The sequence below is a fragment of the Magnolia sinica genome, chromosome 1 (genome assembly GCF_029962835.1).
Source record: "Magnolia sinica isolate HGM2019 chromosome 1, MsV1, whole genome shotgun sequence".
NCBI classification, from domain to species: Eukaryota; Viridiplantae; Streptophyta; class Magnoliopsida; order Magnoliales; family Magnoliaceae; genus Magnolia; species Magnolia sinica.
In genome coordinates, this window is record NC_080573.1 from 4,488,427 (window position 1) to 4,515,000 (window position 26,574).

General features: G+C 41.6%; 1 protein-coding gene across 1 annotated transcript in view; it reads right to left on the minus strand.

The window, feature by feature from the left end:
* Nucleotides 1-2,563: 2,563 nt before the first annotated feature.
* LOC131223546 (uncharacterized) overlaps nt 2,564-26,574 on the minus strand; it is a 36,081-nt gene continuing 12,070 nt past the window's right edge. The window contains exons 5-17 of the mRNA XM_058219012.1: nt 25,569-25,779; nt 25,196-25,433; nt 24,794-24,944; nt 24,362-24,666; nt 23,901-23,949; nt 20,611-21,967; nt 7,137-7,857; nt 4,515-4,618; nt 4,234-4,430; nt 3,676-3,886; nt 3,315-3,552; nt 3,027-3,177; nt 2,564-2,942 (exon numbers count right to left, since the gene is read on the minus strand). Of these exons, the coding sequence (XP_058074995.1) occupies nt 2,631-2,942; nt 3,027-3,177; nt 3,315-3,552; nt 3,676-3,886; nt 4,234-4,430; nt 4,515-4,618; nt 7,137-7,857; nt 20,611-21,967; nt 23,901-23,949; nt 24,362-24,666; nt 24,794-24,944; nt 25,196-25,433; nt 25,569-25,779 (4,245 nt within the window). The 3' untranslated portion in view covers nt 2,564-2,630. The remainder of the gene's footprint in view (nt 2,943-3,026; nt 3,178-3,314; nt 3,553-3,675; nt 3,887-4,233; nt 4,431-4,514; nt 4,619-7,136; nt 7,858-20,610; nt 21,968-23,900; nt 23,950-24,361; nt 24,667-24,793; nt 24,945-25,195; nt 25,434-25,568; nt 25,780-26,574) is intronic.

The window sequence follows — 26,574 nt, forward strand, 5'->3', positions numbered from 1 at the left end:
TTACTGTTTGCTGGTGGAGGCAGGAGTTGAAAAGTAGGTGCCCAATGTAGAATTCAAAAAAAGCATGATTATTGCCTTGGGATACGAGGGGACGTACATTAATGACAGGCCATCATTCAGATTTTAGATGAATCACAGGTCCACAATTGCCACTTGAGCCAACACATTTTTGCTCGGGCAATTTCCATGTTGCCACGTGTAGCGACACATCTATCAAAGCGCCACCTCGGGCTCTTATGCTGGCACGTGGCACCGTGCAGTAGTAAATGCACTGTCGGGGGTGATCTATAACTACTACGATCCTCCCTTTTATTCACTTGTTTGATTTGTGAAGCATGAGTTCTATCAACCAAATTTTACCTTTAGCTCAGTCCAATGGCCTTCTCCCTCCGCCATTTGTGAAAGTTCTTGTGTCGGAGGTTTTTCCAGTACGCCAAAAACCATTCCCTTCTCCTTTTTAACTCTTTTAGCTCCCTTTCTTCTTCTTTAAAAAAAAAAAAAATATATTTATGTCTTTTAACGGGGATTCTGAGGCCGTCACTATCTCCGGTTCATTGTGTGGAGTCGGTGGGTAGTAGCTCCGAATCTATGCCCTTGCCACTCATAGAGTCCAGTTCCAGGGAGCCCATCCCTTCACTTGAGGCGGAACTAACATCAAGAGTGGAACCACGAACTGAGGAGGCCTCCTCACGACAAGTCGAGCCGGCCTCCTCGTCTTCTATAGATTTGGCCCTTACAACCAATATTTTTATATCTAGGCTGAGGATGACCGACTTGCAGGATCTTAGGTTTGAGAATATGCTTGTCGCTCCCCCCACTTCTGAGCATGGATTGCACGGACTCAGAGGTGAGGTCTTGCAAGGTAGTAGGGGTTAGACCCTATCAAAGTCTTGTTGAAAATATTTAATTTCGAGCATTATCATTGTTTCGGGTTGTGCCCCTTGGGTTTGTTACCTTATGATGGGTATCGAGCTTGACCAAAGGGTGCCTTCCTCGGCCTCTCGCTCGCTTTGGCTTTTTATCCATCGAGCCTTTTGGAGTTAGAAAGGCACCTCCTCGGGTTTGGCTCTTTCTCAGGCTCTTTAGCTGCTGCGTTTGTTACTTATAGACAAGAGGTTACTGATATAGGAGTTTCAACACCTGGTCAAGGGTTCGCGTATCCATAGGTGGTGAAACTCCACTACGGCGTGAGTGTGGGGGGTGCGTGTGCGTGTGTAAAAAGAAAAAATGCTTTCCTTTTCTATTCATAAAAATATTACTAGTATATTCTTAATTTTCAATGTAGTAATATTCTTAATTTCATGCTCTAAAATAATCTTAAAAAATAGTCGAACATAATCAATACATAATACACATGTCAGGATGGGCTCCAACCCGGTAATGGTTGCGCAGTCTTGAGTGAGGCCGACGTCTCACCTAATCCGCTCCCTGCACCACCCAGCAAGTAATGAAATTTTTTGAGGTGTGAAATTTAGGTCGGCTGGGGATGTATTTCTTAGATCCACACGGATCATTATAGGATACGCACCTGAAAAAAATGCAGATACAAAGCAAAAGTGGATTACACTACTATTTAAATAGTAGAAATTAATGCTATCGTTGAAAAATTCTTGAGCCATAGAAGCCTATGATCAAGCTGATATTTTTATTTCAACTTCATCCAGGTACGTGTGATCTTATAAACAGGTCAGATGAAAAATAAGCCTCACCGTTGGCCCTAGGAAAGTTTTAACAGTAGTTTGTTCAATCCCCGCTGCTTTCTGTGGTGTATTCCACTTGAGCTTTGAATGTCTCTAAATTTTGGGCTTATTCTCTAGAATTATCGGAAAAAATTGATGGACGGAGTAGACCCTACACAAAAATCGTGGTGGGACCCAGAAAAGATTCACACGTTGAAATGACTTGGACTACGGCACAGGAATTTCCTGTGCCTTCAACAGAGACGATCCGCACTACTGAAGTAATAGCTCCATAATAATAAAAAGGTGTCACTAATAACTATAATTAAATTGTAACATGGAATACTCCATCAGGGTATGACTTGCCATCACAGGTAAGTCAATGCCCCCAACTACATGCCAAAAGAAAAAAAAGAAAGAAATAGTAGACTATCATATATTACGAACTCTTAGTAAAGAAATACTTGTAGCTTTTTTATTTTTATTTTTTAAAAAACCAGAACCTTCATATATGAGAAGAAAGAGTCCGGATCCTCTGTTATCTGGTCAACGGGGATTTCCTGTTACCCTAATGGTTTGGCGTCCGAAGCTTTATTTTGTTTTTTTTTTATTTTATTTTAAAGTGAGTGGTGACGTGGACCAATGAGGATTAGGGTAACAGGAAATCCCTGTTGACCAGATGACAGAGGATCCCGGCTCGAGAAGAAAAACTATACAACTAGGCTGCCCACATTCGGGAAACCATGAAATGCAGGGGATCCTATCATCAGCAGGGACTCGACAGGGCCACCCCTAAAACAAAAAAAACCGACCCAACTTAGAGACCTTGGGGACGATTCTAATAGAACCGAGCCCCACTCTATCTAAGAAACATTCTCAAAATATAAGGCATGAATTGGTGTAGATAAATTCTCAAAATCCTTGGCATACAATACCTTGAAGCTTTTCAACCTATCTACCGTCTAGGGTGGATATTGTAACCTCATTCTTGGAGCAACTTCGTTGGTCACTGGCAGAAGAGTTTTCAGTGGGGATTGGGATGTGCCCTACAAAGAAAGCTGGTTGTTTTGGTGCTGGAAGACTCGCCGTCTCGCTATCAAGCATGACAAGTACGGAAGCCATGGTCGGTCGATCCATGGCCCTTTCTTGAACGCACAAAAGCCCTAAATGCATGCACTTTAAAACTTGGGTTGCATTGCATTTCTCACGTAGTGATGGATCCACCAAATCCAATCCTCTTTCTTCCCTCCACAATTTCCATGCCTACAATCAATATGGATTTAAGTAATCAGTGACTAATAGAGAGATCATAAAAGCAACGGAGGACTAATATATTTCGAGAATTACATGTCCTGTAAGGCTAGAAGCATCGTCATAGTTATAAAAACCGGAATTCTTTTTTCCACTGACAATCTCAAGTAGTATGATTCCAAAGCTGAAGACATCGGATTTCACGGAGAAAAGCCCATCTGCAGCATACTCAGGAGACATGTATCCACTGCATGCATTCAACAATAAGATTATATATAAATAGTTCAATGCTTTATATATGTGATTAATTGCATGTATTGTACAATATATATATATATATATAAAATGAGAAAAACCATATTGTAACTGGGTTTGTGGGCTCACTATGTTCCGACCACTCGATTGGTATTTTCTTGAGTCTGATTTCCTCCAAATATCCTCGCCATTCCGAAGTCTGAAATTTTAGGGTTCATATCCTTGTCTAGAAGAATGTTGCTAGTTTTTAGATCTCTATGAATGATTCTCAGCCTTGAATCTTGATGAAGATAAAGAAGTCCTCGAGTAATTCCCAAAATGATGTTGAAGCGCTTCTCCCAATCTAACAATGTACATCGATTTTGATCTGACAAGTGTTTTGGTAGAAGAAAAAACAATGTTAACAACAATATAACTGGTTAAATAGTAGAGTGTAGAATGTGACATGAGCCTATGCTGGATTGGGGGTTTCTGGGATATAGGACCATACCAAAGAGAAAGAAATCTAAGCTTTTATTGGGCATGTATTCATAGATCAGCATCTTTTCATCTCTTTCAATGCAATAGCCTAAGATCCTAACCAAATTCCTGTGTTGAAGTTTAGCAATGAGTAAAACCTCATTCTTGAACTCTTCTAAGCCTTGTCCGGAACTTTTAGATAGTCTTTTCACAGCTATTTCTTGTCCACCTGGAAGCTTACCCTGAAAAAAAAAAGAAGGAATAGAAGAAGGTGTTAGCCAAGGTTTAGCTATTAGGCCCATAAAGTTGGTCACACAAGCATATTGACAGGAACTTATAAATCCACTGATATTTTACATCCATGTCTCTCACATGATGACTTGGGCCAGGGCATCTACAATGTAGGCCCACATGATACACAAATTGGTGGTTCCCCCTGAGAAAATGGTAGGGGATGTGCACAGCCATATACACTGGTTACAATTATATATGTGCTTGTGGACTTAGCAAACTCGCATTCATCATGAAGACAAAAAATCCAGTTTCCATCTTTTATGAATATCAGGCCATGGTTGTGGAAGATTATTACCTTGTATACGGGCCCAAATCCCCCTCTTCCAAGCTTATTCGAATCTGAAAAGTTCTCTGTTGCATCTACTATCCATTCAAAACTGATAAATGGTATATCCAGGCCATCTTTTCCATTAGCCACATCTAATAATTCATTGGCATTGAAGCTTGCACCCAAACGATTAAATGACATGTTAAATATCCTTTTTCTATTCCCTGATTGAGAGCATAACAATGGAAGCAATGAGATATTTGAGTAGTATGAATGCTAGTGTTGGGACATACCAGTTCCTCACTAACCTTTTCTCTTGTTCTTCCTCCACAATCCATAGATAAGTGTCACAGACAAAAGAATTCCTATAGAAACAGATGTTGTTGAGATAACTACCAACCGTTTCTTCTCACTTCTGCCATCTGGAGATAAAGGGCACAAAAAAATATTTTATCAAGTCATATCACACTTTATCATAGGGATTACCAGTTCTCGTGGCATAGTTTTTGCCATCGGCGATTCAATCTCCATAAAGAAAAATGTGATCATGAGCTTAACGCATCAGTATGGGCCCATTCAATCCCAGTTTCTTATTGTGATTAGATGGAGATTATTACATATGCATCTAATCTTTAGTGTGTACCCTAAGACCCTGTTTGATAGGCATCCAAAAATGAGTTCATCCTATTTTAGCTAATTGTGATTATGGATAAAGATCTTAATCTCTGATACATAATGATTTCATCACATTTTAGTTACCAATGACTATATATTAGAATCAACATCTATAATACATGAAATACATAATATCAGTTAACAATTTGTAGTGGATGGTCTTTTGGACCATCACGCATTTTGTATGTTTATAAATACTAGTAGTCAGGGGAGAAAACCTAACCTTAAAATTTTCACTAAAAATGTTTTCAAAGTGTGGGTCTCCTTATTCTCTGTCTCTCTAACCACTATTTGAGCTCTATGTTGATGATATTATAATTAGTGATAATCCTCATGAATTTCCTCAGTAAAGGCCTTATTGGCCAAAGGTTTTGAGATCAAGGATTTAAGCCCTTTCTGCTATTTCCTTAAGAGTTGAGGTTTTCCATTTGTCTACAAGTATCTTCATTTCGCAAAGGAAATATACCATTGGTTTGCTAATCTCACTAATACAGTTGATGCTCACCCGAAAAAGTCACTAGTGGAAGTTAACCAGCATCTTTTTTTTTTTTCTTTTTTTTTTTTACACACGCACACACACCCCCACACACTCACGCCACACGCACACACACGCAGGCCGCGGGATTTCACCCCCGTGGGTACTCGAACCCTTGACCCGGTGTTGAAACTCCGGGGAGTCAACCACCCGAGTTAACCAGCATCTGTTTATGAGGCAACCTAATTAATCTTCTTAATGATCCTGTCATGTATTGGAGATTAGTTGGGAAGTTCATTTATCTTTCCATCAGCAGACCTGATGTTGCTAATGCTATCATTGTTGTCAGTTAGTTTCTACAGACGGGATTAGCTCAGCTTTATTACCACATGATGTTTACTAGGGGCAATCTGGTCTGTTGAAAACGTAAAATGCAGATTGTTGTTGCTCTTTTTTTATTTTTTATTTTTATTTTTATTTTTAGAGAGAAAAAAAAAAGAAAAAGAAAAAAGAAGAGCCAGCACCTGAGAACTCAATCTCAAACATATCTCCACCAAGATGCTTCATACCTTGCAAGCAGACAGGCATGAAACACAATGCATCCACTCGCAAGCTCTGAAAACAGGGGAGACGAAATACTACACCAAAACTCTGGCCTACGATCAAGAATCTGAGCCTCTACGTAGATCACTCAAAAGCGCCTCATTGCCTTGCCCGAGCAGATCCCGGCAAGCAAACCAATCCCCTGCACAGATTGATTCCTGAAGCCCCAAATAGCCTCGAGAATCTTTGGAAAAGGATCGGAGAAAAACATTCACCCCAACCGACAAAAACAAAACCCACTCCAAATGGAAGTAAATCTCAGCCTCTTCCTAGACCAACCAACATCATCATAGAAGCAAAGAACCGCCTACATGAATCCCCTTCCTGATGATAGTGAAGGAACCAATCCCGGCAGCCTGAGAACTGATGATAAGTACAGCAACAGATCTGCTGACCGGGAGAACATAAAAATAAAATATTCCGCAAGCTTCCCAGACAAAGCAACTCTAGCTCTTCAGCCAAACAACTACCACAAGCCACACAAGAACAACCAAGCCCAAGCTTATTCAGCAGCCCCCAAACAAGCTCAAGCTAGCAGCAAACAGAACACTTCCTAATATCGCTCTATGGGGGTATGGGACAAGTGAGGTTATAAGGTTGCACTCCTTTTTGCTAAACATGGTGTTCCCATCTCTTCTCTGGTAATATTGTATCATGACAACCAAGCTGTCATTTACATTGCTTTCAATCTAGTTTTTCAGGGCGCACCAATCAGATTGAGGTCAGTTGTAATTTGCTCGAGAAAAACTTGTATATGGTGTAATCTGCATAACTCACCTGACTTCCAGGGATCAGTCGGCAGATATATTCATTAAGGTTGTTCATTCTTCTCCAATTGTCACGTATTGTTTCCAAGCTGGCATTTGAGAGTGTTAATAGTAGCGTACTATGATTCTATTGTCCTTTTGATTATAATATATATATATTTCTTATGTTTATAAATAATAGTCGTGAGGTGGAGAAACCTTAACCCTAAATTTTCCTAAAAAAAACATGAGGTAAAATGAGATGAAATCATTTTTAGGCGGCTATCAAATCGGGTGGAGGGCTTACTGCGTTGCACCAAATTTCATTACATTTGATCCAACCAAATGCACCTAAAACTCAGATTCATCATCATTTAAAAGGATTATGACTATTGGAAATATTTAACAGAAGAAATTAATTAGATAAATACTGCCACTTACCATTCGTGCAATTCATAGCTAATGGATCCCACAGGAAACTTTCATTGCAATGGCACCTTTTCCTTCCAACCTCTGCCTTACAAGATGAATTTGGCCAAGCATCACAGTCCTCCAACGATTCGCACACTGGCTCTGGTGGCTCATCCCATTCAATCTCAACTCCCTCTTGCCATCTGTCTACTTCCACAGATGAACTTAAATTGAAAATGCTAGAATAAGCGCTGCAACTGGTGCCTGAAACACCAATCTTATGCAATGTCGATGACTTCAAATCTCTAGTGATGTAACTGCAACACCTCTCCGAATAAAAACACGGTGCTCTTCCTTCCTGTATGTAACTATGGCATGGACTAGAAGAGCTGCAATTCAAAGGTGACAAGTGTTTCGGAGTTGAAGAACAATTTAGCAATAGAATAGTGTTACTGCTGGTAACATGAAATGGTAGGCTGCTATTCAAATGTATATCGCCTCGTGTTGAACTCCGAGCCCAACAGAGATCCACGCCTTCTGGTTTGATCACGAATGTCCGAGTGATTGGATTGATGCTGCTAATTACATAAGATGAGCCATCGAGTGCTTGGAAGCGAAGCTCTCCGCTGGAGTTATTGCAGTGGAAGCTGTTGTAGGCTGGATCGCCGCAGTTGGGTCCGGTGCTTAGAGGATAAGGAATGGAGTTTGTACCACAGGTTTCGCACCGTCTTCTTCTAAGACCTATGAGAAGAGAAGAAGAGAAAAGCCATTAAAGAAGTGAGAATACTCATCTGGCATACACTCGACTGGTTAATACATCAATTTTCTAGTTCTGTTTACGTAAATTTGCATTATTGTTTTTGTGAAAGTGGAACGGAATAGGTGTATTTTTCGGCGAGAGTGGCTGTAAATGTAAAGAGATTTTTGATAATAATGAATGGGGAAAAACGTAGTAAGAGAGTCATTCATCCCTCCACATCGTATTATTAACACCAACAAAATAATATTATGGTGTCCCACAGCAGAGCTTAGAAAATATGGACAACCACGACAAACAATTGCTTGTGTGGCGGAGACCGCAAATAGGCTCGTGTGCGACCAAAGGGTGGGTAGATCAGGTGGGTCCCACCATGACTTCTGAAATCCATGATTATCAGTAACATCATCCCATGTTAGGCTAAAAGGCCTAAAACTCAGTAACGTTGCATGATTCAAGTGTACAACATAAATCATGGAGGAGCCTACTAACAGTGGCCCCAGGCGTAACTGTAAGGCAGTTGATGGTTGTTGAGATGTGGAGCCACATCTGGACAGGGCTGCTCGACCAGTTGAGTGCTTTGCTCGACCGGTTGATTGGCCCATTCGACCAGTCGAGGACTGGTTCGACTCGAAATCCAGCGCGCATCAGTTTTTTTGGTTCCGAGGTGCTCGACCAGTTGAGGAGCCTGCTCGACCAGTTGAGGTTACGCAGATTTGTATTGCGGATTTGATACGGACTGTAGATTTTTGAGGCAGTTTCACAGGTGTGCGAAAGGGAAGTTGCCTAAACTATAAATAGGGGTCCTAGTGTTATTGTAAGGTATGAATGTGAGTTCTCCTAAAGTGTGGGCAAAGAGTTTTCTCTATACATCCTGTCATGCCTCAAACTCGGAAACCGGGCTTACAAAATTTTCGATCACCGAATCTGGTGCCGACAGCTTCTGTAGTATCCCATTTTCGGCTTCTAGCGTTCATATGCTAGATTCTGATCCTGCGATTCTACAAGGAGATTTTTTTTAATGTACATTTAACTCGTAATAAGCATAACCACAAGTATACCCAAACCACAAGTATACTCAAATCACAAAGACAATATCATCATCACATATCTACTAATATAAACATTTGAATACAATGTTGAAAGGGAAATACATATATCGAAATCAAAGCTCCATAAGTCGGCTACATGCTCCAAGCTCCATGCTGCTACAACCTAACATCACTTGCACGCATTTATTGTGCATAAGCTTATAGAAAGCTTAGAGGGTAGAGTAAGTGTGTGCACAAGGTACGTGCCAAGTATTCAATACAGTGCCATAATCATACGACATTGGAAATCATGAATCATACAATATCAAAATAAGTGAAAATATTGACAAGTCCATGAGTCAATCAATATTAGAATACACAATACAGATCAGCTATGCAAATGAGGAGTCATAAAGAGCTAAATATCAGATGCCGAGGATGCAATGCAATATACAATTCCTGATAAGTTCACGAATACCGTTAGCCGTATCTAGACCATATAAATACAGAAACACAGTAACCCAAAGTGCCATATGCTGCGGATGTAATGCAATATGCAGTGCGAATGGAATGACCATGCTGAAGTGTGAAGTCGGGATGATAGTACGTAGTATCGCAGGCTATGAGGTCTATCACAAGGGACTTCTATCCAAACCAGTCTCATACCTAAATTTGGATAGTCAGACTCAATGTGGTAAACTCCTGATCTTGGGTTAGTCACGCACTCCAACCGAAATTCTGGCCATTGCGAAGGTACACGTATCAAATAGTTGCGCACCACCAGCCTGAGTGGATAGTGAATGAATGAATGAATGAGTATGCAACTCCTGCTCAATAAGTTCACATATCAATACAGTTTATCTTTGAGATCATCACCGAGGTTTATTACACTCTACGCCAGCTTGCCGCTCCTATTCGAGCACACAACTGGGTAAGTGGAAGAGACCTCACTATTTGCTTGCCAATATCAGGCCCGGCTCGTCAATAGCGGACCCATTCCTCTAGCTGGTCAAACTCAACCTAGACATTGCCCCCTCACTCAGGCGGGTAAGGTCACACCCGCTCCCAATCGACCACGACATAGTGGGAGACGCGACCTACTGGTATACGGCCCTCATGCGCTCATATATATCCACTCGGTCTCGATGTTGGGGCGTCTCCTGGCCACGGAGGTTTAGAAATTTTCACCAAGGGACATTTATGACGCCCATATGCTAGAACCAAACATTTTCGGTGTCTCATCTGGCCATCCATGATATGCCTGTGGAGGCTATGTCCTTGATATCATTAGGGCGTATAGTAGTCATATCACAAAATGCGTGATGCGTGAGTCATATAATCCAGTCATACATCAATCATTCGCATGCTGTGCGCTCATGTGAGATAACCTCCGCCTATTAGGGAGTCTCATATCAACCTGCCCAATGACATATGTAATGGTTAATTACATCTCATAACAAACATGCAGATGATGCGTATGGGTATGTATCATGGTGCTATGCTGCCACATACTCATAATTGGTATACTCGCAATTGGTATCGATAACCGGCACCAATAATCGACCTTGACAATGTAAACATTTAACCAACATTGCCCCCAAGGAATGATTCACATAGAGCCTAACATATAGTGGACCCATGGCCTCACACAAGAGCCAAATATACAACACCATAAGCCTCACTCAAGAGCTTAATACACATCATGATGAGTCTTTCACATGGGCCTAACATACATCACAATGAGCTCCACCGCCTGGCGCTCAAATGCATCACAGTGGGCCTCATCACATAGGCCTCATATACATCACATTAGGCCTTAAACACGGGCTGAATACACAACACAATAGGCCTCAACTATGGGTCACATATACATCATATAGGTCTCGACAATCGGCCTTTGTAATCGAAATCGACTTCGGCAATCGAAATAGACCTCGACAATCGGAATCAACACTCGGAATCGGCCTCGACAATCGGAATCAGCCTATGCAATTAGCCTCGACAATCGGAATCGGCCTATACAATCGGCCTCAACGATCGGAATCGGCCTCGATACTCGGCCTTGACAATCGGAATCGGCATATACAATCAGCCTCGACAATCGGAATCAGCCTCAATACTCGGCCTCGACAATCAGAATCGGCTTATACAATTGGCCTCGACAATCGGAATCGGCATCGATACTCGACCTCGACAAACGGAATTGGCCTATATAATCGACCTCGACAATCGGAATCGGCCTCAATACTCGGCCTCGACAATTGGAATCGGCCTCAACAATTGGAATCGGCCTCGATACTCGGCCTCGACAATCGAAATCGGCTTATACAATCGGCCTCGATAATCTGAATCGGCCTATACAATCAGCCTCGACAATCGGAATTGGCCTTGATACTTGGCCTCGGCAATCGAAATTGGTTTATACAATCGGCCTCAATACTCGACCTCGACAATTGGAATCGGCATCGATACTTGGCCTCGACAATCGGAATCGGCCTATACAATTGTCCTCGACAATCGGAATCGGCCTATACAATCGACCTCGACAATCGGAATCAGCCTATACAATCGGCTTCGACAATCGGAATTGGCCTTGATACTCAGCCTCGACAATCGGAATCGGCTTATACAATTGACATCGACAATCGGAATCGGCATCGATACTCGGCCTTAACAATCTGAATCAGCTTATACAATTGGCCTCGACAATTGGAATCAACTTCGATACTCGGCCTCGACAATCGGAATCGGCCTCGACAATCGTCCTAAGGGAAGGTCACAATGTAAACGTCCAACCATCATTGCCCAACAATGTGGACCTTTAACCAACATTGCTCCCAAAGAATGACGCTCATATGGCCAATCATATAATGGGCCCATGGCTTCATACAAGGGCCTAATATACATCATCATGGACCTCAATTACATTAAATGGACTGAATCAAGTGGACCGATCAAATGGGTCGATACAAATGGGCTGAGTCAATTGGACCAAATCAATGGGCCAAATCAATGGGCCGAATCAAATGGGCCAGTACAAATGGGTTAAATCAATTGGGCCGATCCAATGGGCTGATACAAATGGGCCGAGTCGAATGGATCGGTTCCAACACCATTCATCCATTGTTAGAAATCTTTATAGAGCTTGTAAAAAAAATATGAATCAAATCCAAAGGATCAACTAGACCATATCACAAATGGCAATGGTGATAATGATTCACACTGTTAAAATTTAGAGGGCCCACCATAGCATTTATTTCCCATCCAGACTATTCATAAGGTCACCAAAAAGCTGGACGAGGGAGAAACAAATATCGTATTGGCCAAATCTTCTGTAACCCAAAATGGGATTTTAATGGTAGATGTTTAGCACCACTGCCTTCTGCAATGTGGTCCACTTGATACCAGATCTATCTCATTTTTAGTCTCAAAGCTTGAGACGAGCCTGCCTAATGGTTGGACGGTTTAGATGTAACACATATCAATGGGCCCCACAGAATTTGTTGACTTTAATTGCAGCAGCAAGCTGTTGTACGACCTAGGCCATCCATCAGATGAATGGCGTGGACACAATATACATCACCATGTGGCTCATGCTGCCACTACTACACGTACAACAGCTGTATGTGGGAGTCCCATCGTCCTGTGGTGTGGACGGTGTGGATACAACACATATGTGTGGGTCCCACATGACAGTGGCCCACATAACATCTAATATAATAATATATTATATAATATTATATATATGTATATCACATATATCATGGCAGGAGGCTGCCCAATCCCACCGTCCAGACCCATCTCGCCGGTGCATTGTACTTGAGTTATAGGTGGGTCCCACGTGAAAGTGGCCCATCGTTATATATATGCCATCCAACCGATCATCAGGTGGGTCCCACGTATGTGGGCCACCTGCTACATACATCCAAACTGTTTGTCAGGTGGATCCCACGTAGATGGGCCACCTCACCGTCTAGATATAGAATACTATATATATATATATATATATATTATAAGTATATTTATTATTATTATTATTTCTGACCAGTCCAGCGTCCAGCCCTGGACGGGTGGCCTAGTTATGAACAGAGAGGTGGGTCTCCACCGTCCAATCCCTGGACGGTGACTGGACGGTGGATACAATACTTTCATCACGGTGATCCCACATCTAATGGGCCACACGTGTTGGATTAAGGTGATATTTGTATTTACCTCTGTTCAGGCCTCATCACTGGATGGTATGGATCATACATTAAGGTGGGATTTCCACCGTCCATGGTGTGGATCTAAACCGATCTTCAAGGTGGGCCGCAATAGGAAAATAGAGAGAGAGAGAGAGAGAGAGAGAGAGAGAGAGAGAGAGAGAGACGATGATGGAGGGACCCCGCCACTATAGCCCCTCATGATTACAACACATATATCATAATGGGTTCCACGTATATTGGGCCCTCAAATGCAAATCGACGGTAGATCACCCACCTATCGGGCTTCTTCTTAGCTCCTTGGATTCTTATGCTCCTTGCCTTTAACTTTGATGGAGGTTGATGGTGATTGGAAGGTTGAGATGGGAGATGAGAAGGCGAGCCACACTTAGATTTGGGAGAGAGGAACTTGGACGTTAGAGCTTTAATGGAAGTTGGGAATTTGCTAGAGAATGAGAGAGAGTTATGTAAGAGAAGTGATAGGAGAGAGGGATGGTGAGGTGATGGGAAAGTTGACTTTTTAAGGTTGCTTTTGTACTTGGGAATGGGGAGAGTAATGGATTGAGTGATCGGTGTACTTTTGATAAGTGAGGTGATTGATGTGATGGATTCTCTTGGGGTTTGCGACGCGCGGCGTTTTTCTCGAAATGAACGTAGACCCACATCTCCTGGCCTAAGTATCGGATCGTTGCGCGAGTCGCAGTGTTGGAACCCCGGCGATGGCGCAGTCAGGTACAAGTTTCGGGTCGAGCCGGCTCTGATATATGGGACACATCTCAGGATCGTGCGCAAACGCTGATAATAGATCGCGGGTCGCTGAAATTCGATTGGGAGGACCGCGGAAGCTTACAGAACGGTACGGGATAGGATATAGGTCTTACACATTCAAGGGAAAAAAGTTAGTATATTGCTTGTAATCTCGTTTTCTTCATAGTGGAAGTTTGCACTGGCGATTTTTTACCCTTATTTGAGGTTTTTCTACGTATATCTTGTCTTGTGGTTTGTTTGGTATGCTTTGATTCTTCTTTTAAATTATATTTCTTTTTGTTTATCGTTTGTGGGTGAGATCGGAGATTGGATATCAGTTCACTAGTGTTGTTGGCGTGCTGCGCAACAAATGGTATCAGAGTTTATTGGTTTAGTTCAAGTGGAAGCGATGACGGAAGAAGGGAATATTAGAATTTAGAAGTTTGATGGTTCAAACTTTACCTTCTGGAAGATGCAGATGGAGGATTATCTGTATCTGAAGGACCTCTATATTCCTCTAGGAGGAAAAGAGAAGAAACTAGAGAAGATGACAGATGATGAATGGTTTTTATTGGATCGGAAGGTTTTAGGAACAATCCGACTCTCTTTGTCTAAGAGTGTCGCCTTCAATATATCTAAGGTAAAAACCACAAAAGAATTAATGGAAGTTCTAAGTACGATGTATGAGAAACCCTTAACGTCCAACAAAGTTCATCTTATGAAACAACTATTCAACATGAAAATGTCAGATGGTGGGAGCGTGGCTGAACATTTAAACATGTTTAACACAGTCATGAGCCAGTTGAAATCCATTGACATTATTTTTGAGGACGAGGTCAGGGCGTTATTGATCTTGTCCAGTCTGTCAGACAGTTGGGATCGTTTGGTGATTGCTGTGAGCAATTCTTTAGGGTCGACAAAGTTAAAATTTGATGATGTGGTCGGTCTAATTTTCAGCGAAGAATCTAGAAGAAAGGCATCGAGAGTTTCAGGGGATTCAGGGAATGCTCTAAACATTAAAGGAAGAGGAAGATCGCTAAATAAAGAAGGCAATAAACACGGACGTTCTAAGTCAAAGAAGAAGTCTAAGGGATCAAAAGACAAAGACGGGTGTTGGCATTGCGGGAAGAAGAGACACATGAAACGTGATTATAGGGTGCTTAAGAAACAAGAATGAAGCTCTCAAGGCGGGAAGGATTTAGTGAATCTATCTGAGGAGAGTGACATAGAGGCATTGATCTTGTCTCTTGATGCGAGGAATGAGTCTTGGGTCATAGACTCGGGTGCTTCGTTTTATGCCACTTCATGTAAGGAAGTTTTGCGTGATTATGTGTCAGGTAACTTTGGAAGAGTCTACCTGGGTGATGATGAGCCGTGTAGTATTGTTGGAAAGGGAGACGTTCATATAAATCAGAAAGATGGGAACGACTTTTAAATTGAAGGATGTCAGACATGTACCGAGTTTGAAACGGAATTTGATCTTAGTGGGGCAGTTGACTGATACCGGATATGTGACGACATTCAGTAGTGATTCCTGAAAGATCACAAAAGGTGCATTGGTGATATTTCGAGGTAAGAAGGAAGACACTTTGTACGTGACTTTAGGATCATATAGTTTACTCACAGTCGCATTAATTGGAGTGAATGGGAAGTCATGACATCAGAGGTTGGGACATATGAGTGAGAAATAGATGAAAGTGCTATTGTCAAAAGGGAAGCTACCAGGGCTGAAATCTATTGACTTGAAATTCTACGAGGATTGTATGTATGTCAAGCAGAAGATGGTAAGTTTCAATAAGACAGGACGTGCTCTAAAGACGCATCTGTTGGAGCTTGTACACACTGATGTGTGGGGACCGACACAGGTATCATCTCTTAGTGGTTCATGTTATTTTATTTCCTTTATTGATGATGCTAGTAGAAAACTGTGGGTTTATTTCTTAAAGCATAAATCTGATGTATTTAATGTATTTAAGAAGTAGAAAGTAATGGTAGAAAATGAGACAGGTAAAACAGTAAAATGTCTTACATCAGATAATGGGGGAGAGTACAGTGATAAGAGATTTGATGAATATTGTGCAATAAATGGAATCAAGCATCAGAAAATAATTTCAGAGACACCGTAGCAGAATGGTGTGGCTGAGCGCATTAACAGAACTGTTATTAAGCGCGCCAGAAGCATGAGGTTATATGCAAGGTTGCCTAAGACGTTTTGGGCAGATGCCGTGAGTACTATATAATATCTCATTAATAGAAGTCCCTTAACACCATTGGATGGTGGGCCACCAGAAGAAACGTGGACTAGGAAAGAAGTGAACCTTGCACATCTCAAAGTGTTTGGTTGTACTTCATATGTTCACATTGATGCAGAGCACAAAGATAAGCTGGATGCGAAGTCTAGGAAGTATACGTTTATAGGCTACGGGCAAAATGATTTTAACTACAGGTTTTGAGATACAGAAAACAGAAAAATCATTAGAAGCAAAGACGCAGTCTTCAATGAAAAAGTGATGTATAAGAATAGTGTGCAGCAAAATAAGGCCGATGAGAAAGAATTTGTAGAGTTAGAAGAATTACCGGACATGGGTGTTAAAGCACCACAGGATGATCATGCACAGGAGCATTATGAGGCAGAGTCGCAGACACCGGTTGTGAGGAGGTCTACTCGGGAGAGGAGACCCACGGTCCGATACTCACCCTCCTTACATTATCTACTATTGACAGATAATGGTGAACCGGAGTATTTTGAAGAGTTATTACAGTCAGATACATGGGTTCAGTGGGAGCAGGTCATGGATGATGAGATGAACTCTCTTGAGTCTAATCGTACATGGGAGCTAGTCACTCTACCTAAGGGTAAGAAAGCTCTTCATAACAAGTGAGTTTACAGACTGAAGGAGGAATATGATAGTTTAAAATGGTACAAGGCTAGATTGGTTGTGAAAGGGTTCAAACAAAAGGCAGGTATTGACTTACTGATATATTTTCACTAGTGGTGAAAATGTCTACGATTCATATGGTCTTGAGTATAGTGGCTACAGAGGACTTACATTTAGAGCAGATAGATGTTAAGACAGTCTTTCTTCACGGGGACCTTGAAGAAGAGAACAAGGTGTGTAGACGAAGAAGAGTCTATATGGCCTGAAGCAAGCCCCAAGGCAGTGGTACAAGAAGCTCGACAGTTTCATGTTGGAAAATGGTTTTAGGAGATGTCATGCAGACCACTGTTACTATTTAAAGAAGTTTGATATGTTGTACATCATCCTTCTTCTGTAAGTTAATGATATGCTTGTTGCCAGATCAATCATGAAGGACATATCAGATCTTAAAAGACAACTGTCTAGAGAATTTGCCATGAATGATTTAGGAGGTGTAAAACAAATCTTAGACATGAGGATAAAGCGTGACAGAGAAAATAAGAAACTGATTTTGTCACAGGCAGAGTACATAGCCAAGGTACTTGATCAATTCAATATGGGAGGTACTAAGCCGATTAGCACTTCATTAGCCAACCACTTCAAGCTTTCTAAGGAGCAATGTGCGAAGATATAGGAGGAACGGGACTATATGAAAGTCTCATACACGTTAGCTATTGGGAGCCTCATGTATGCTATGGTGAGCACAAATGCAGATATTAAGCAGTGGGAGTTGTTAGCAGGTTCATGAACAACCTCGGGAAGGAACATTGGGAAGCTATGAAGTGGATCCTCAAATACCTGCTGGGTACTGTGGATATATGGTTGTGCTATGGTGGATCAAAAATTAAGCTACAAAGTACGTAAATTTAGATTTGGTAAGATATATCGACAGTAGAAGAAGCACTACAGGTTATGTCTTTACTTTGGGTAGTATTACAGTCAGTTGGGTCTCTCAGTTATAGAAGATAATATCCATCAGTACAACAGAAGCAGAATATATTGCAGTTTCAAAAGCGTGCAAGGAGATGGTATGGATGCAAGGTTTCATGGAATAGTTGGGTAAGAAGCAAGTAGATTACAAGCTATACAGTGACAGTCAAAGTGCAATACACTTGGCTAAGAATTCAGCCTTTCATTCAAGGACTAAACATATTGACATCGGATATTACTTCATACGTTCGTTACTGGAAGATGGATTGATTGCCCTAGAGAAGATTCATATAAGTGAGAATCCTTTAGATATACTGAACAAAGCGGTCACACGGGAGAAGTTGAAGCTCTGTTCAGCTTTGATTGGTCTTTAAGCTTGAAGACGGGGAGGTGGTGCACTCCAGATGTATAAGACGAATGTTTATGGTGATGTGTCTCAAAGTGGGAGATTGTTAAGATGTGGAGCCACATCTGGACAGGGCTGCTTGACCAGTCGAGTGGCCCATTCGACCAGTCGAGGACTGGCTCGACTTAAAGTCCAGCGAGCATCAGTTTTTTGGTTCTGAGATGCTCGACCGGTTGAGGCCCTTGCTCGACCAGTTGAGGGTCCGCTCGACCAGTCAAGGTTACGCAGATTCGTTTTGCAGATTTAATACAGACTGCGGATTTTTGAGGCGGTTTCGTAAGGGTGCGAAAGGAAAGTTGCTTAAACTATAAATAGGGGTCCTAGGGTTATTATAGGGGTATGAATGGGAGTTATTCTAAAGTGTGGGCAAAGAGTTTTCTCTATACATCCAAGGGAAAAAAGTTAGTATATTGCTTGTAATCTCGCTTTCTTCATAGTGGAAGTTTGCACCTGTGGTTTTTTACCCTTGTTTGGGGTTTTTTCATGTATATCTTGTCTTGTGGTTTGTTTGGTATACTTTGATTCTTCTTTTAGATTATATTTCTTCTTGTTTATCGTTTGTGGATAAGACCGGAGATTAGATCTCGGTTCACTAGCGTTGTTGGCGTGCTGCGCAACAATGGTTGCGGTGGATTTCAAATAATCATCAAAGGCCCTTTAAAAATAAGGTGGATCTTCCTCTCCCCAACAATTTTATTTAGTATGACCCAGTTAATCATGAGTGTGCCTCATTTTCGGATCTTGGGCCTAACAATGCATGAAGCAACTAATAGTTGGAGTGTACACACATCATTATGGGACGCATAAAGAATAAGGGGCATGCTTTCCCTACCAACTATTTTCCTCTGAGTGGCCTACCTAAAAAAATTAATATCCATCATTTTTTTGCCCTAATCTTAAAAAAGGGTTATGCAACTGATGGCCTACCCGAGGGCCATTCCCAGTTCGTTCCCCGGCTGGCACACGGCGACCTGCTCTCGCCACTGGAGCAACTCGATTAGTCCTCCGACAGCTTATGGGTTCGAGACTGTGACCCGCATTTTGCCTTCATCTAGGTCAATATTACCTTGTGATCACGTGGTCGTCCACTTAGCCTTAGATCTGCCTCATTTTTGGACTCCATGTCAGGATTGGGTAATCTGTGCGTGTTGTAAGCATGTGTTTACAACCTCACTGGTAGGAGACCCTGTGTGTACTCTCGGTTAGGCCTCCTATATATATTTTACAATCTTGCTTGGTAGATATTAATTGCACACACATACACATGTTATACACACACACACACACACACACACACACATATATATATATATATACCTATCGCTCGCAAAATGGATGGACTGGGTGGATATCTCATAAACATCTCAGTGGTCCCACCCAAAATCTTTACGCAGGAACTTCCTCCAAAAGGCTTTCCAGGATATCCGGCTAAACGCTTTACCGGGAAGTTCCTGGGCTCGAAACTTAGGTGGGGCCCACTGTGATGTTTGTGAGAAATCTTCTCAGTCTATCTATTTTGTGAGATCATTTTAGGTTATAAGGCAAAAAATGAGCTGGATCTAATACTCAAGTGGGCCGATAACATGAGGATGAACGTAGACAGTTGAAATATTCGTGGGGTCACATAAGTTTTGAATCAGGCGAATATTTGTGTTTTTAGTTCAGACGTTACGAATGGTATGGATGGCATGTAAACATCACTGCAGACACTTGGTAGGTTTTAACGGTAGAAATTTTCCTACCCATCTTTTCCTTTGGTGCGGTCCACTTGAGTCTTGGATCCTGCTCACTTTTGGTCTCAAGTACTAAAATAATCTCACAATATGGATGAACGGAGTGGATTTCTAAAAAAACATCACCGTGGGCCCCACCTAGGTTCCGAGTGCAGGAACTTCCCGTGAGAAATCAGCGTCCGGAAATCCGCGCCCTCCATTCGCATCTTCCGCCAGGAGCGGATTAGCTGTTACCCGGATAACACTCCGGTGAGTGTTACCCTGACCGTGCGAGGTCAACATTGATACATTTTTTTATATCCAGACCGTCCTTTTTTTTTTTTTCATCTCAATTTAGGACGCGATCCCAAATCGATCATACCATTAAAAACAATGATCAATAAACATTAAAAACATTTTATGGGCCATAAAAATTTTAAATCAAGTCTTTGTATTTTTCCCTTCATCCACTTCTTAATATTATCCACAGGTTCGATGACAAATAAACATTATAAAACCTTAAGCAAAGCTCTTTGTAATTGTTAATGGTGAGGCAGTCAATCACCGTTGTTTCCTGTGGTGTAGTTGACCTGAGACTTGGATCTACGTAATTTTTTGTACCAACAACTAAAATGGGCGGGAGAAATGGATGGACGGCACGGATATACAACACATCATCAAGGTGGGCGCTAAAATAGCTAACTGTTGAAATGATAGGCGGTTTTTGTAAAAAATTTAAAGGCGGGCTTGTTTTTGAAATAGCCAAAAAGATGGGCTTATCCAAAACTTACTCAATTCAGAAGCCGGAACTCGAACATTAATAAGGTCGACCGCAGATCCATCGTCGTCCTCCTCCTGGAGATTCAACTTTTCTATAGTCCAAAGCCGACAAACACTGCGTCCGTTCTCAATCATGACAGCATACGCGCTGCACGTGCAACCACGAATATCGCATTGCTCCCTGCATATCGTTGCATTTTGACCTGTCATGATGGTCATTGTATAATCGGCCACCTTCACCCTCTTCAGAGGCAAGAATCCGTCTTCAGCCCCACACTTCAACTCGGCCGTACACCCATCTTGTGAAATTCCAGAATTCCAAGCTGCGGATGATTTCGGTTGGAACCCCGGCAAGCACTTGCACATCGGCTCTCTGCTCTCGTCGCAGATACTGTTAGGTCCACAAGCATCACGGCCGCTGCACTGACGGGAAAGATCCCTCCCGGCCCAATAATCATACGAGGAGCTGCCACTACGGTATGTGTAGTGGCTCTCAAGTGCGCCGGATGATTTCATCACCAGCTTCACATTCCTTGTGTATGTACCAGGAAAGAAGAAATAAACGAAATAGACCTCGTCTTTCGTGCTGATGACACTGTAGTTGAGGGGCGTGCTCCATGGATTTGAGCCACTCTCGAAGTTACTCCCGTTCCAGAAGATCACCCTCCAGTATGGAATCGATCTCCGCCAGATAAAGAACTGGTTTAGTGCTTGAGGATCGATTCCGAAGGCGTAACTTCCTTTTGCTGGGTCACTGTCGCTTTTCCATGATCTGAGCATTCGGGTCTTTCCTGTTGTGAGATTGATGCCAATCTTCATACCCGGAAGCAACGTATCGGATGGATCGTCGAAGCTCTCCCATAGAATTCTATCGGGGCTGTTAGAATTTCCTTCTCTCAAGGCGAGATTCCCGTTATTCTGCAGCACTGCAATGGAATTATTCGATGGAGTAGATGCATTAGATGACCAATGAACGTTTCTGCTTCCATCCAAAACCACAAGATTTCCGTCATCTCCGATGGCTAAAATTCCGGAGGAATCTGCAATTGGGTTTTCTCTGTTGGCGACCCAAACAACGTTGGTGTGGCCGAATGTAATATTTTTGTACTGTATTCCAACGTAACGGTTTTTGGATTTGCCGGGACTGAAAAATCCTAGTTCAAATATCTTGTTTGCTGAAACAAGGGTATCTCCATCCCTAATCGAGTTGGAAGGAGATAAGGTGTCTGCTGCCCTGGCTAAAGATAGCAGGCATATACATGGTATGAAGAAGAAGAAGATTGCAGTGGTAGAAGAGAGATACCATCCATGAATGCTTCTGGTTCTTGCCATTAGCTTATTCTGCAATACCCATAGCTTCTCTTTCATCTAAAAATACAAGATCCACATATACAGACACTGAAAATTTCTCCCTATCGCCACAGTTGACTGGATAGATTCAACATACACGGGAACCCACCTTGTTGCAAGCCATACACAAGGCGCCAACACCACACAAGTGTGCATCAGCAGGGCCATGATGTAAAAGGAAATTGGATGACCGTCCGCAATAAACAAATAGTGTAGCCAGCTGTTGACTGGACCGGCATGTTGCTTCCATGCGCGGTCGCCCTGCGCCTTCTTCGTAAAGGCCATTGAGACCTAAGAAACGTGTCAGAGGCTGGCACATTTATTAAGAAATCGTAATCGAGTGGGAAACCTCCACCCATCATTGAGAGTAAGAATTCTATCCCGAGGAAGCGGATCCACGGTCACTGCACGTGGCTTATCCACTCCATCCCTAATCGGATTGCGTACTGAGTTACTCAGTACGCTCTTATCGTACTGAGTAAACTCTGTTGGGCCCACCGTGACTGCACGTGGTTTATCCACGCCGTCCATCCGTTTTTAAAGATCATTTTAGATGTTGAGCCTAAAATCGAAGTATATCCACAGCTAAGTGGACCATACCACAGGAAACAGTGGAACTATTAATTTCCACCGTTGAAACCTATCTAAGGCCCACAGTGATGTTTATTTGTCATCCAACCTGTTAATAAGATCAATCAGACATGGATGAATGGAAAACACAAATATCATCTTGATCTAAAACTTCCGTGGCCCCCAAAAAATTTTCAACGGTAGATGTTCAATTCGCACTGTTTCCATTGGTGTGGTCCACTTGAGATTTGGAAAGAATTAATTTTTGGGCTAAAGCCCTAAAAGTATCTGTTAAAATGGATGGATGGAGTAGATAAAATGCATGAATGACGGTGGGGTCACAGAGTTTAGGGTACTGCGTTACCAAATCGGATTGCGTACTGATTAACTCAGTATCGCACTGAGTAAACTCTGTTGGCCCCACCGTGAATGTATGTAGTCTATCCACTCCGTCCATCCGTTTTTCCATATAATTTAAGGCGTTGAGCCCAGAATTGAAGAATATCCAAAGATCAAGCATATCATACTAAAGGAAACAGTGGGAATAATGATTTCCACCGTTGAAACCTTGTTAGGCCCCAAGGTGATGTTTATTTGTCATCCAAACTGTTCAAACAATCTTACACATGGATGAAGGGAAAACATAAAAATAAGCTTGATCCAAAACTTCTGTGGCCCCCAAGAATTTTTCAACGATGGATCTTCAATTCACATTGCTTCCTGCGGTGTGGTCCATTTCAGCGTTGGATATACTTCATTTTTTTATATGGAATTCTAAAATTATCCTATAAAATGGATGAACCAAGTGGATAAAATACATAAATTATGATGAACCTCCCAAAGTTTACTCACTACGCTAATTGTACTTGAGTTACTCAGTACGCAATCCGCTTCCCTGAGTTACTCAGTACGAAATCCGCTTCCATTGCGTCCCAACCCCGGTCGGAAGGTCCGGCCAGATCTGTGTGGGGCCACCATTATGTATCTATTTATCCACGCTGTCCATCCATTTTCTCAAATCATATCAAGTTAATGTTCGACAAATGAGGAAGATCCATTGCTCTAGTTGACCACACTAAATAGTAAGCTTGGTTGCATTAATGCACAAAGTGATAAATGCCAGAGTCCTCTCTATGGTGTGGTTTATTATAGCGTTGGATCTGCCTTCACGTTAACTTGATCTTAGAAAAGGGATGGACTGAGTAGATAAACAGATAAATCACGGTGGGCCACACACAGATCTACCGCCGTACAAATTGGGCCATTTCCTTACCCAAATAGTTTGCCCTACTCCAATGATGAAGGTTGACTAGATTTATACGAGAAACAAATGAACAGTGAGATAAAGCATGACCAACAATCCATTTCAACATCTACGTACTACACATGGCGCAAAACTATCTTTCCTCCAACATTTTCCAACACCAACGCTTGTTTTGATTTACGCAGCACCAAAAAAAAAAAAGATAGTAGACTTTCCAAAAGCTAGTGTCTGATTACTTTCCATTGATGTGGTAGACAAATATATCTTCGAAACCAACATTTTAGATTGCACTAAAAAGAGAAAAAATAAAAATACAAGATAAATTTAAGGCCCTATTTAGTATATGCTTGAAAATGAGTTTTTCTTATTTTAGTTAACAAAAATTGTGTTAGAGACCTTGACCTCTCATACAAAAATGTATTATGTATCAAAGATGATGATTAATACATAATCTAAGGTCCTATTTGGAGAAGAACACATTTTCAAGCGCCTACCAAACAGGGCCCAGGACAACTTATTAGCACCCGAGCACTTCCGAGAGGAGCCATGAAATGAGCTCTTCTTACTGCCTTCAGCACTATCTTCCTCCAATTGTTGAAACCGTTAGGTCATTTCTCGAATGGGTTTCTGGCCAACTTGAAGAGGAGCTTGTATCGGAGTGACTTTTTGCGAAGAAAGCAAGTTGCTTAGGCATTGGAAGAGTTGCATTTTCACTAAAAAGCATTGCAACAACAAAAACCATAGATGGTCGATTGGTTGCATCTTCTTGCGTGCATAAGAGAGCGATATGGATGCACTTCAACACTTCATGTCGATTGCATGTTTCGATTAGTGTTGGATCCATCAAATCGAACCCCTTATCTTCCTTCCACAATTGCCATGCCTGAAATGGGTTGGAAATATGATAAGTCTTATAAATATGAGATATTAACAATAATAAAAAATAAAAAATAAAATCAACTAGACGGTCTTTAAAGAAACGCTAGAAACTATTAAATTTTGATACTTGCATGTCCAAGAAGGCTCGAGGACTGATCAGAATTATAAAAACCAGTGTTCTTCCTTCCGCTGATGATCTCAAGTAGTATAATCCCAAAGCTAAAGACGTCTGATTTCACAGAGAAAAGCCCGTCTAGAGCATACTCGGGAGACATATAGCCACTGCATTCATCATTTAACACAAATAGTTATAAGCCTTTGTATATGATTTGGTAAGAGTAATGCACAATCGAATTATCCGGGATGTTTAGGGAAATTATATCTACATCCACTATGATTAATGAATTGTCCACACAATACTGGTGCCAATAACAATCATGGCGGGTATAATGTGGTCCTGGCATTTAAAGGTCAGGATCTAGCACAAGGAAAATGATACAATAAAATGGATGGACTGGGTTCGTCGCACTTACTATGTTCCAACCACCCTATTTGTACTTGCTTCAGTTTGATTTGATCCGAAAATCCTTGCCAGGCCAAAGTCTGAAATTTTAGGGTTCATCTCCTCATCAAGAAGTATGTTGCTGGTCTTAAGATCTCTGTGAATAATTCTCAACCGCGAATCTTGATGAAGATACAAGAGCCCTCGGGCAACTCCCAAAATGATGGTGAAACGCTTTTCCCAGTCTAATAACTTGCATTGATTTGGATCTGCAAGTGTTTTCATTAGAATGTACGAAATTAATTATTTTAATCCCATCATATGCATAAGCTTCTACCTAATATAACACAATCCAAGATATATTTTGCAGCACTATGTCAGCTTCTTCAGTGATATGAACAAACCAAAGAGAAAGAAGTCCAGGCTTTTGTTTGGCATGTATTCGTAGAGAAGCATCTTTTCATCTCCATGGATGCAATAGCCTAAAAGCCTCACGAGATTCCTATGTTGAAGTTTGGCAATCAATATCACCTCATTCTTGAACTCCTCTAGGCCTTGCCCAGAGCTCCTAGAAAGTCTTTTAACGGCTATTTCTCGTCCACCATGTAGCTTACCCTAGAAGATAAACATGGATTGTCAAATGGACTGAATTATATTAACTAGTCACACATAAAAGATAAGCATACATTGTCTCAGATGCTGACTAAATCTGAGAAGTTGACGACCTAAATCCTGAACATACAAGAGGCACAACTGAAAGGCGCAATTCAAAGTGATTTCACATTATCATTGAATGAATAAAACAGAGGATGGCGCTGCTATGCCAATAGGTGGGATGAATCTCTACACAGCCCCCAGCTGCCTCTGTTTCAGTCCCTCTAGCAGCTGTCCCTGTTTGATTTTTGGGTTGCTACTGGAAGTTGTTGGTTTTCCTGCTCAGATGCTTTTTGCTGCAGCTTCGGTTATCTTCTCTCTTCAGGCGCTGCTATGCCAATAGGCGGTTTGTTGGGTCTGTCAGGTTCTGTCTCATGTATATCTCTGTGCTAGGTGTTAAGTATATGATAGGTGAGGCCCGGGTCCCTTTTGTTGGGGCCCACCCGAATGGCTGTATATCTGTAAAATACTAACAATTCAATAGAAAGATGAATACAGAGGATATCTTTGGTTTGGTTAACACACTTGAACCGTGTAGTTTTCCATTATATTTATAGCTATACAACTGAGAACTGTCAAACGTATAATTAGGAAATAAATATGAGCAAAATAAGGAAACAAACAAATACAATCAATTACAAGTTTATAGGAGAAAGTTACGCCAATAGTTGGATTATTTTGAATTAGTAACAGAATGGATGGAGTGAAGAATTGGTGCAGATGCTTTTGGATTTTCCAATGAAAATGAACGGCAAT